This window comes from Lethenteron reissneri, chromosome 61, assembly GCF_015708825.2.
Source record: "Lethenteron reissneri isolate LAM-NWPU_2019-01 chromosome 61, ASM1570882v1, whole genome shotgun sequence".
NCBI classification, from domain to species: domain Eukaryota; kingdom Metazoa; phylum Chordata; class Hyperoartia; order Petromyzontiformes; family Petromyzontidae; genus Lethenteron; species Lethenteron reissneri.
The window spans coordinates 3,521,715-3,534,843 of record NC_083839.1 but is presented as its reverse complement, the minus strand read 5'-3'; the positions used below and the strand labels follow the sequence as shown (position 1 = coordinate 3,534,843).

The 13,129-nt window shown below is 54.0% G+C and overlaps 1 protein-coding gene across 1 annotated transcript in view; it reads left to right on the top strand.

Annotated features, from left to right (window-relative positions):
- LOC133358357 (major facilitator superfamily domain-containing protein 1-like) overlaps positions 1-10,598 on the top strand; it is a 28,064-nt gene extending 17,466 nt beyond the window's left edge. Inside the window, exons 7-13 of the mRNA XM_061576654.1 lie at positions 1,634-1,749; positions 3,041-3,141; positions 3,367-3,478; positions 5,234-5,371; positions 7,597-7,736; positions 8,749-8,860; positions 10,068-10,598. Of these exons, the coding sequence (XP_061432638.1) occupies positions 1,634-1,749; positions 3,041-3,141; positions 3,367-3,478; positions 5,234-5,371; positions 7,597-7,736; positions 8,749-8,860; positions 10,068-10,220 (872 nt within the window). The 3' untranslated portion in view covers positions 10,221-10,598. The remainder of the gene's footprint in view (positions 1-1,633; positions 1,750-3,040; positions 3,142-3,366; positions 3,479-5,233; positions 5,372-7,596; positions 7,737-8,748; positions 8,861-10,067) is intronic.
- Positions 10,599-13,129: the final 2,531 nt, after the last annotated feature.

The following is a 13,129-nucleotide window of genomic DNA, read 5'->3' as shown; positions in this document are numbered from 1 at the left end:
GGGAGGGCATGTTAATAATATGTCGAAGCAATGAAACATGTGAATGGGAGAACGGTGGCAGGAGACCCGCAGCGGAGCAAATAATGCATTCCCTGTGGAGAACACAAGCTACACAGTTAATGCCAGTGAGTGGACTGCGGTCTGAAAGTCACCATAAACGTGAACAACAATCAGTTAAGTTATCTTGTGCTCTCCACAGGGAATGCATTATTACTTCCCTTCTACGTGACTTCACCGAAAGAACCAAGAAGATGAATCCCTGCAGTCACGAAAGCTTTAAATCGAAATTTGCCCGCAGTTAGTGCGGCGTGCGTGTGCGTGCGGTGTAACTGGTGGGGAGCGGTGGTGCAGCGGTTAGCGCGCTGCACCAAGAACCCAGCGGCCCGAGTTCGATTCCCGCTCACGGCCAACGCCGGTGACGGTTATGTGAATCGGTCCGGCCTCAAATGAGTACCTGGTGCGGTGTGTAAACATCGTCGCTGGGGAGACAAAAGGGTGTGGTGCTGGCCACCCACCCCCTCGTGTGCCGTGCCGGCCTTCATAGGTAGTGCTGCTACTCGCGAACAGCACTTGCCCCTACAGTCTGTTACAGGCTACACGGGGGATCTTTGTCTTCGTGACATAACTGTCATTGCATGAAGAATAAGAATAGGTTTGAACAGGAGGTGTGAAGGTTTTCAAACAACAAATAAACACCTTTTGCAAGGCATCAAGTCTGCACTAAGCAGACGTGGTACTTGCGGTTAGCATGTAAACAAACATGGCTCTGATAATGTAAGATTTTTTATTTATTTATTTAAAGATTTCGTTACTGCAGGGATTCATATTGTTGGTTCTTTCGGTAAAGTCACGTAGAAGGGAAACAATAAAATAATCAAAATATAAAACAATACAATTCTCACCTGATGATGATTGCTTGTGTTGCAGTCGATAGGTCGTGAGAATGTTATTGTTTTATATTTGTATTATTTTATTGTTTTTCTTCTATGTGACTTTACCGAAAGAACCAAGAAAATGTACGAATTGCCTTTGAAACTGATTGCCCTACACCAGAGGCGGCCTTCTTTAGTACGTGTGGTCAATGCACATTCGATTCCTTGCAAAAGGAATTTTTTTTGTTGCCGGAAAGGGTAAAACCTCTTCTTATTTCTCGCACTTTGATACTGGCAAAATGAATGTGTCCCATGGGAGCTGTCATTGCTACCCATACTCTTAGTTCTTTCGGTAAAGTCACGTAGGTAAAAAATGAAATTAAAATTAATAAAACAATAAAATTTACGACGTTTCGGAGGCAACACAAGTCTCCGTCATCAGGTGGGACCGTCACAGCCAGATTTGCTGCATCAAGTGAGATGCTGCATCAAGTGAGGGAGAAAATCTGGCTGTGACGGTCCCACCTGATGACGGAGACTTGTGTTGCCTCCGAAACGTCGTGATTTATTATTTTATTTCAATTAATTTTAATTTCATTTTGTACCTACGTGACTTTACCGATTGAACTGAGAGTATGAATCCTTGCAGTCACGAAAGCTTCAAATCTAGAAGAAAAAAAAAGCTGTCATTTCCTCCGCGAGGTTGAACGGGGTAGCGTGTTGGGGCTGAGCGGGGGTGTTGGGGTTGCCGCGTGTGCTAGGGGCGCTGCTGTGTGCGCTGGGCTTCCTGGCGGCCGTGGTGGTGAGCGTGCTAGACCGTGTTGGCACCAGGCAGCTCGGCCTGGAAGGCAGCGTGCGGCAGGAGTCCAAGAGAGTGGTACGGGCGCGCGCGCACGCACGCATGGACACACACACGGACACACACACGCACGCACACACACACGGACACACACACGCACGCACGCATGGACACACACACGGACACACACTCGCGCACGCACGCACACACGCATGGACACACACACGGACACACACTCGCACACGCACGCACACACGCACGCACGGACACTCACACTCGCACACACGCTCACACACACTCACACACACTCACACACACTCGCTCACACACACACACTCACACACACACACACTCGCACACACACACTCGCACACACACACACTCGCACACACACACTCGCACACACACACTCGCACACACACACTCGCACCCACACACACTCTCGCACACACTCACACTCTCGCACACACTCACACTCTCGCACACACTCACACTCTCGCACACACACACACTCGCACACACACACACGTGCGGGCGGGCACGCACGCATGCACGGACTGACACTCGCACACACACACTCACACACACACACGAGCGGATTAATGGATGGATAGACGCACGGACGCAGGGATGGACACAGTTCCAGCGTGATCAACAGTTGCAGTGTGATCAATCAACAGTTCCAGTGTGATCAACAGCTCAGGAACGAGGGGTTGGGGCGCGTGGGGGGGGGGGAGCTCAAGACATCCGCGGAAGTTCCCGCGACCGCAAGCGGAACGCCGCCCCCCGCGGCGCGCAGCGGCAGCGATGGGCAACGCTGCGAGCGACTGTTGTCATCGATGTGCCGCCCCCCCTCCCCACGCGGCGAGTGAACCTCCCTAGCCGAGAGCCAAGCCCGTGGCGAGAGGTCGTAGCGCGCGGTGACCTCGAGGGTAGCGCGGTGACCTCACCGTTGATAATTGTTTTTTTTACCCTTCTATCTGGCAACAAAACTGACACCTTTTTTACTGGCAAATGAGGTTCCAATGGTGTAAATGCTTACCCCTAGCTCTCATACTCTGATGGTGCATTGTCTTTGAGTTGTGCGCCTTTTGGCGTCATCTGGTCCAACACCATGTGAGACTACGCTCTAAGGAAAGCTGTCTCGGGTGTGGACCAATCAACTTCAAGGACAGTGCATACATTATCAGAGTTGTGTTTTTTGTTCGCATTCCGACCGCAGGTATTGTGGTCAATGCAAACATGACTCCTTGTAAAAAAGGTGTCAGTTTTGTTGCCAGATAGAAGGGTTAAAAAACAATTATAATATTTTTGACTGGCAAATGAGGTTCCAATGGCGACCTCAGCGTTGTCTCCTTGTCTGTGGCAGCGCTTCCTGGACATCCGCTACCTGCCGCTGCGCTACTGGCTGCTGGTGTTCACCATCATGTTCTTCTACAACGGCATCTTCCCCTTCGTGGCGGACGCCAGGTGCCTTGCTCGCTCGGGGTCGCCTCCGTCGTGACCTCTGAGCCCTGTTGTTGTTATTGTTGTTTGGACGACGTGGGTTAGAAGTGGTGGGGGCGGGTGGGGGGAGGGGTGGGGGCAGGGGGGGGTGCGGTGATGCGGTCCAGCCGTTGCTCGTGATACCGTTCGTGACGCCGTTCGTGACACCGCTTGTGACACCACGGCCACTCGTGCCCTGTGCCCCCGCAGCAAGTTCATCCAGGACAAGTACGCGGGCTACTCGCAGCAGCAGGCGGCGTACGTGGCGGGCGCCGTCTACGACAGCTCCCTCGTCCTCTCCGCCACCGTCGGCATCCTCATCGTGAGTACTCGTTTTACCCACCCGCCCCCCAAAGGGATGATGGGCCGAGTCGACCCCTCAACCCGAGATTTGAACTCGCGAACGCGGCGATCGCGAGCCGTGGGTGTGAAGGGGGTGAGCGGGCAGGGTCGACTTCGTCTCCGAGGAGTGACAGACGCAGGAAGCTGCGATGGAAGGGGGTGAGCGGGCAGGGTCGACTCCATCTCCGAGGAGTGAGAGACGCAGGAAGCCGCGGTGAGAAGGGGGTGAGCGGGCAGGGTCGACTCCATCTCCGAGGAGTGAGAGACGCAGGAAGCCGTGGTGAGAAGGGGGTGACCGGGCAGGGTCGACTCCGTCTCCGAGGAGTGAGAGACGCAGGAAGCCGCGGTGAGAAGGGGGTGAGCGGGCAAGGTGGAGACGTGTTTGCGGGGGTCGCGTGCGTGTGCGCGGCTTTCGGACGCGCTGCTTCCGCGGCCGTCTGGAACGCTCTTCCTTCCGATGTTCGGAAGCCGCTGGGAGCTGCGCGCTTTTATGAAATCGTCGTCTAGATTTGACGAAACGGATTACTTTGGAAGCGCTTTCTGCGTGTTTAGTTTGGCGCGCTTGGCGACATACGACGAGAAAAAAGTTCGACGTACATCGTCCAAAACAAAGACAAAGATCCCCCGTGTAGCCTGTAACAGACCGTTGGGGCAAATGCTGTTAGCGAGTAGCAGCGCCTGTGAAGACCGACACGGCACACGAGGGGGTGGGTGGCCAGCACCACGCCCGGCCGCCTTTGTCTCCCCACTGGCGATGTTTTAAACACCGCACCAGGTCACTCATTTGAGGCCGAGTCGACCTAGGGGAGGAGGCCCAGGACCGGTTCAGATGATCGTCACCGGTGTTGTCCGCGAGCGGGAATCGATCTCGAGTCACCGGGTTCGCAGCGCGGCGTAGCGCTAACCGCCGCTGCATGTACATCGTACATACAACATACATACAACATCCATATGTCATGTGAGGATATATCCGGCTCAGTGACGTATCACAACTCGTCATGGTGATTGGCTCTGCCGGTTTTGGTTTAAAGCCAATGGGGGGAAGCCTAGGGGCGTGGCCCTGACGTGATGGAAAGGTGACAGCTGTAAGGATTGGTTCTGCTGGCTTTGGCCACAGCCAATGGGGAGACGAGTCAGGGGCGTGGTCCCGGGAGCTGACGAGGGAGTCTGGAATATTCCATGGAGGCTAACCAGGATTGGTGGAAACGTACCACGTGACCCGGGTATTAAATAGGGGTGGAGACGAACGACACGTGGTCAGAACGGGAACGAACGGATGAAGGGGGCCACGTGGGAGCGGGGCTCTGGGTTGCCACGTGGTCCAGGCTGCCACGTGGTCCAGGCTGCCACGTGGTCCAGGCTGCCACGTGGTCCAGGCTGCCACGTGGTCCAGGCTGCCACGTGGTCCAGGCTGCCACGTGGTCCAGGCTGCCACGTGGTCCAGGCTGTACCACGTGGTCCAGGCTGCCACGTGGTCCAGGCTGCCACGTGGTCCAGGCTGCCACGTGGTCCAGGCTGCCACGTGGCAGTGCGTCTCTCTATCTGTCTGTCCCTCTCACGCTGCCTGTCAGCAGTGTGAAGGAAAGCTGTAATACAAGTTGAATAAAAGACGGATTCCAGAAGTCGCCTCAACGAGCTTTATTACACATACAACATACATACACATACATACAACATACGTGCAAACAGCAGTATACGTAACATACAACTTCCGTGCCCCGTGTCCGTGGTGCAGGACTACGTGGGTCTGCGCGGCGTGTTCTGCACGGCGTGTGCGGTGCTCACGCTGCCGGTGTTCGCCCTGCTCGCCTTCACCACGGTGCCGCCCCTCGTGTGCACCCTCTGGCTCGGAGTCACCTACTCGTTCGCCGCGGTGAGCTACGGGGGTGGGGAGGGGGTGGGGAGGGGGGGGAGGGGTGGGGTCGCGTCGTCGACGTAACGCGAAAGGCCGACTACCTCGCCTGGTATGCAGGAGGTCGTGTGTTCGATCATCATCATCACGGTGGCTAGGAGATGTTAACTACCTCGTCTGGTATGCAGGAGGTCGCGGGTTCCATCATCATCATCACCACGGTGGCTAGGAAATGTTAACTACCTCGCCTGGTATGCAGGAGGTCGTGGGTTCCACCATCATCATCATCACCACGGTGGCCTAGGAGATGTTAACTACCTCGCCTGGTATGCAGGAGGTTGTGTGTTCCACCATCATCATCATCATCACCACGGTGGCTAGGAGATGTTAACTACCTCGCCTGGTATGCAGGAGGTTGTGTGTTCCATCATCATCATCATCACCACGGTGGCTAGGAGATGTTAACTACCTCGCCTGGTATGCAGGAGGTCGCGGGTTCCATCATCATCATCATCACCACGGTGGCTAGGAGATGTTAACTACCTCGTCTGGTATGCAGGAGGTCGTGTGTACCATCATAGCCAGGCCGCCTCTGAAAGAGAGCTACATAGCTCAGTGGGGCCTTACCTGGTAAAATCAACATTGTTGTTTTTTCAGTGATTTGTTTTACTTTGCTAGCGTGTTGCTCTCCAACACACAACCGGCGGCGCTGTACTAGTAACGGATTGGCCACGTTCTGTTCACGTGACGAACTTTACCGATGGGGCTGCGTCGGGTGGTGGCGGGTCTAACCACGCATTTATATTCACGCGAAAGCCTACGTGGTAAAGTGATCTTTCCTGCACTTTGCACTCCGATTGGAGTTTTGTATTGTGTTGTTGAATTGTTTGTTGTTGCTGTTGTTGTAATGTTCTGACCACGAGCCCCTCCTGGAGATCTGTCAAAAAGAGCTTCATAGCTCATCAGATTTATCTTCCAGTCTAAATAAAGATTCCGATTCTGATACCCTGACCCCGCACGGCCTGGCTGGACCAAGGGCCATATCAGCAAGCATTGCAGCGGTCGGATTGTGCTAGAGATACGAGTGCATGCATTTTCACGTGATGATGATAATCCACTTCGGTGAGTTGTCATTAGTGATCGCCAGGCCGCTTGTGAACAAGAGCTATACACTAGAGAAGTGAGTTTGTCAAGCTAGATGATGATGATGATTTAAAAGTGCATCGCTCCAGTGGATTCCTAATATCGGAAGGAAGAGCGTTCCAGACGGCCGCCTGTATTTTTAAATCCTTTATATTAAGTTCGCTTGCTTGCTTGCTTGCGTGCTTGCTTGCTTGCTTACGACCGTGCAAACCTTTCGGTCGTTTTTTAACCCACTTCCCGTGATCCAATCGAGCTGACATTTTGCACACAGACTCGTTGTGCGAGACAATTAATGTTCGTGAAATTTTTTTTCCAAAATTTTACACTGTTTAGGGAAAACAAATTAAATATTTAATTACCAATTGTTTAATACTGCAGACAATCATCTGACCAATAGGTGGCAGCCATCTCAAGCCAGAGGACGAGAGGACTCTAGCCGCCACGCATATAAAGGATTTAGAGTGAAAAACTTTGTTTTTACGGGTTATACTTATTAGAGTTTGCGTGTCTCTCTCTCTCCCCATGGTTGCATGGATTTTTCTCCGGAACTTCTGTTTTTTTCCCTCAACGTTTCGAGTATTACATTTGCCGTACGATAGGCCGCTGTGTTGAGCTCTCATTTCTGATGGGCAGGCGGCTTATGAAAAAGAGCTTTACCCGGTAAAATAAAAAATTGTTTCTGTTTAAATTTCAATTTAAAGCTTTCGTGACTGCAGGGATTCATCTTCTTGGTTCTTTCGGTAAAGTCACGTAGAAGGGAAGTAATAAAATAATAGAAATAAAACATAATAAAATTATTCTCACGACGTTTCGGCCACAACTCAAGCAGCCGTCCTCAGATGAAGACCAGGTCTGTCGAGGCGACAGCGTCTTTCCTGCACGTCATTTAGACGCTGTCGCCTCGACAGACCTGGTCTTCACCTGAGGACGGCTGCTTGCGTTGTGGCCGAAACGTCGTGAGAATTATTTTATTATGTTTTATTTTTATTATTTTATTACTTCCCTTCTACGTGATGACTTTACCGAAAGAACCAAGAAGATACCGTTTCTGTTTTTTTTGATGAAGCGCGCGTGTCGTCCCGTGCGGCCCCCTGGCGATGCAGGCCAGCATGTGGCCGTCCATCCCGCTGGTGGTGCCGCAAGCCACGCTGGGCACAGCCATGGGCCTCACCACCTCCATCCAGATGATCGGCATCGGCTTGTCCAACGTCATCGTGGGACAGATCCTCGGCACCAAGTCCAGGTGAATCCCTCCGCGTCGTCGGGATACGGGGATACGGTATACGAGTGTCCAGGGATTCGGAATCCGGGGATCCAGGGATTCGGGGATCCGGGATCCGGGATCCGGGGATCCGGGATTTGGGATCCGGGCGTCCGGGGATTCGGAATCCGGGGATCCGGGGATTCGGAATCCGGGGATCCGGGATTTGGGATCCGGGATTTGGGATCCGGGCGTCCGGGGATTCGGAATCCGGGGATCCGGGATTTGGGATCCGGGATCCGGGGATCTGGGGATCCGGGGATCCGGGGATCCGGAATCCGGGGATCTGGGGATCCGGGGATCGGGGATCTGGGGATCCGGGGATCGGGGATCTGGGGATCCGGGGATCGGGGATCGGGGATTCTGGGATCCGGGGATCTGGGATTCGGGGATCCGGGATTCGGGGATCCGGGATTCGGGGATCCGGGATTTGGGATCCGGGATTCGGGATCCGGGGATTCGGAATCCGGGGATCCGGGATCTGGGATCCGGGGATTCGTGGTACGAGCCAATGGGAGGGCTCTGGTGGGGCGGGGCCGTGCACGACAGACAAATAATCCCTGGTGGGCAGTGTGGAACCTGTTGTTCCTACGTGTGTCATTTCCGTTTACCCGGCACACCGCGTCCAGTATACCCCATGCGTGTGTGTGTGTGTGCGTGTGTGTGTGTGCGTGTGTGTGGGGAGCGGTGGTGTAGCGGTTAGCGCGCTGCACTACGAACTTGGCGACCCGGGTTCGATTCCCGCTCACGGCAAACACCAGTGACGATTATCCGAACCGGTCCTGGGCCTCCCCTAGGTCGACTCAGCCTCAAATGAGTACCTGGTGCGGTGTGTGAACATCGCCGCTAGGGAGACAAAGGCGGTCGGTCGGGCGTGGTGCTGGCCACCCACTCCGTCGTGTACCGTTCCGGCCTTCATAGGTGCTCGCTAACAGCACTTGCCCCTACAGTCTGTAGGCTATACGGGGGATCTTTGTCTTTGCTTTGTATGCAGTGAAGCGACGATCCCGCTGGAGCGCTGGCAGTACATGATGATCTTCATGCTCGTCAACACCGTGTGCTGCATCGTCGTGTCCCTCTTCCTCAACGTGGTGGACAGCAGACAGGTACCGGACGCAGCGTCGTCCTCGTGTTTGTCGTCCGAGCGAGCCGCGGTCGATCGACTGCTGCGTTCAAGTTCAAGTTAATTTATTAGATGTATAGCCCTGTGAGCCATTCGGCTCTTGAATCGGGTGCAACCGTAACAAACAAAAAACAAAGATATGAACAAGAAAACATCTTATAGTGACTTTGTGACTGAGTGCAAACAGAAAATCCAAGAAAAGACAGCAAGACATTGCGGAAAAAAAACACCGTGTACACCAACGCTGTGTGCAAAAATCCCAGTGGGATGAGGAAAGTGTCTGTGTTGGGTCGGTGGGTGGGTACGAGGGATGTGGGGGAGAGGAGAGGGGATTGGGAGTTCCAGAAAGTAGGGGCAGGCAGTCACGTGGGCGTTGTTTTGCCGACGTCACCGGCCAAGTAAAAAACAAAATCGCGAATTATTCGCTGGGGACAAAAGGCGCACGGCAAGATCGACCCCCCCCGCCGCTCCCCGTGACCTCCTCGCCCGCCCGCCCCCGGGATGCCGTTGACGTCATGGTGCAGATGTGCGGCGCGGTGACGTCACCAGCGCGGGCCGGCCAAGCCCGCCAGCCGGCAGCCAGCCAGCAAAAGTTTTAGCCCCATAGGCTATGAAACTGGAGTAGCCGCGGTGCCGACGTGGTGGTGACGCGGCGGTGGTGGTGGCGGTGGTGACGCGGTGGTGGCGGTGACGTGGTGGTGGTGGCGGTGACGTGGTGGTGACGCGGTGGTGGTGGTGACGCGGTGGTGCCGTGGTGGTGACGCGCTGCCGACGTGGTGGTGACGCGGTGGGTGGTGATGCGGTGGTGACGCGGTGGTGGCGGTGACGTGGTGGTGGTGGTGGTGGTGGTGCCGTGGTGGTGACGCGGTGCCGACGTGGTGGTGACGCGGTGGTGGTGGTGATGCGGTGGTGACGCGGTGGTGGCGGTGACGTGGTGGTGGTGGTGACGTGGTGGTGACGCGGTGGTGGTGGTGACGCGCTGCCGACGTGGTGGTGACGCGGTGGTGGTGGTGATGCGGTGGTGACGCGGTGGTGGCGGTGACGTGGTGGTGGTGGTGGTGCCGTGGTGGTGACGCGGTGCCGACGTGGTGGTGACGCGGTGGTGGCGGTGACGCGGTGGTGGTGGCGGTGGCGGTGACGCGGCGGTGGTGATGGTGGTGGTGGTGACGCGGTGGTGGCGCGGTGCGCAGGGCGGGACTCTCAACAGGAGCACCAAGCGGCGAGCGGCTGGCGAGGTCACCGCCACCGGCAGCGCCGGCACCGAGGAGGAGGAGGAGGAGGGAGCCCCCACGGAGCGGTCGCCGCTGCTGGGGGAGCAGCAGGAGGACGACGACGTCAAATAGACAGCCGCGTGTGCCGTACGCACACACACGCACACGCACGCACACACGCACGTACACGTACGCACACACACACGCACGTACACGTACGCACACACACACACACACGTACACACACACGCACACACACATGTACACGCACACGTACACACACATGTACACGCACACACACACGTACACACACACGCACACACACGCACGTGCACGCACACACGCACACACACGCACACACACGCGCACACACACGCACACACACACACGCACACACGTACACACACACACACACACGCACGCACACACGCGCACACACACACACGCACACACACACATGCACGCACGCACACACACACGCACGCACACACACGCGCACACACACACACACGCACACACACGCACACACACGCACACACACACACATGCACACACGCACACACACGCACACACACGCACACACACACACGCACACGCACACATGCACACACGCACACACACACGCACACACACACACACGCACACACACGCACACACACGCACACACACACACATGCACACACGCACACACACGCACACACACGCACACACGCACACATGCACACACGCACACACACACGCACACACACACACACGCACACACACGCACACACACGCACACACACACACATGCACACACGCACACACACGCACACACACGCACACACGCACACACACGCACACACACGCACACACACACACGCACACGCACACCTGCACACACGCACACACACACGCACACACACACACACGCACACACAGGGCTATACCTAATAAATTAACTGAAATATAACAACACACACAAAGACAAAGATCCCCCCCGTATAGCCTGAGCAAACTGTTGGGGCAAGTGCTGTTAGCGAGCAGCAGCGTGTTGCTACCTACGAAGGCCGGCACGGGGTGGGTGGCCAGCACCACGCCCGGCCGCCTTTGTCTCCCCGGTGGCGATGTTTACTACGCACCGCAACAGGTACTCACTGGAGGCCGAGTCGACCTAGGGGAGGACCAGGACCGGCTCGGATAATCGTCACTGTGTGTTGGTGGCCGTGAGCGATAATCGAAGCCGGGTCGCCGGGTTCGTAGCGCAGCGTAGCGCAACGCTGACCGCTACACTACTGCTGTATATACACACTCCTGCTGTACACACGCGCATATACACACACGCGAATACACACACACACGCGCATACACACACACACGCGTATACACACACACACGCGCATACACACACACGCGTATACACACACACACGCGTATACACACGCGTATACACACACATGTGTACACACACACGTATACAAACACACGCGTATCTAAACACACACACGCGTATACAAACACACATATACAAACACACGCGTATACAAACACACACACGCGTATACACACACGTGTACACACACACACACACGTATACAAACACACACACGCGTATACACACACAGACGCGCGTATGTTGACACCGATATTGTGATTACACCCACAGCAGCATCGGGCCCTCGCCCTGCCAGACTGATGCAGACCCTCCGTAGAGCACGGCGCTATAGGATCGATAGCGCGCATACCGAATGTGGCACAAATTAATATGATCAAGAGCTGCCACCCTATTACCTTCCTCCTCACTGCTTTGCAGATGCAGCGCCGATTACAATGCAGCTCCTCTCCGTAGCCCAGTTATGGATCGGAGGCTTGGGGGGGAATTTACTGGGGCAATGAATGAGAATGAATGAGAGAGATGTAGGTGATAGAAGAATGAATGAGAGGGATGTAGGTGATAAAGCAGCGGTCGGGAACCTATGGCTCGCGAGCCATATATGGCTCTTTCAGTGACGGCATATGGCTCCCAGACAATTTTGAGTTGAAAAAAAAATAATCAAAAAATAAAAAATCAGTTTGGAACTGATTTTAAAATACTGGTGATATTGCTTAATAATACTGTGTCATTTTAAAGTAAACAGAAATTAGTTTTGAAGATAAATGTCACGGGTCACGCCTGCATGAAGCTCAACCTCACCACGTACGAACCAGACTACAAGGCCATCAGCAAAACCATGCAGCACCAGAAGTCGCATTAAAAGTAAGACGTATTTAATTTATTATACGTTAAAATTACTATATGGCTCTCAATGAATATATTTAGAAATATTTGGCTTTTATGGCTCTCCCAGTCAAAAAGGTTCCCGACCCCTGTGATAAAGGAATGAATGAGGAGGAATGAGAGGGATGTAGGTGATAGATGAATGAATGAAAAGGAATGAGAGGTATTTTGGTGGCGAGGGAAATGAGACATTTCACTCTGCGTGTGTTTTTTTTGTTACTTGCGTATACTAAACTTGCACCGACGTAGCGGAATTCGTACAAAGCATCTCGTCTTCTTGGTTCTTTCGGTAAAGTCACGTAGAAGGGAAGTAATAAAATAATAAAAATAAAACACAATAAAATAATTCTCACGTTTTATTGTGTTTTATTTTTATTATTTTATTACTTCCCTTCTACGTGACTTTACAGAAAGAACCAAGAAGATGAATCCCTGCAGTCACGAAAGCTTTAAATCGAAATTTAAAGCATCTCGTTTCGACAACTCGCTTCTACGACATCCGCGCCCGTTGCTGTACCATCGCTACGAACGGCGGCGCTGGCGTTGACTCGTTCGCAGACGAGCGTGGTTCGTTACGTGACCACATTCACCTATAGATGCGGTGACATCACCTCTAACTCCGTCTGTCTAAGACGGTGAAGCGGCAAGACTTCTTCACAATTCTGGCGATTGCTTGACCATGCTGGTTGCTGCTGCTGCTGTTGTAAACACCGGCGCAAACGTCACACTACTCCAATTGTAAATGCTGTAGTGGGTTTACTCTTTTCGATTTAAAGCTTTCGTG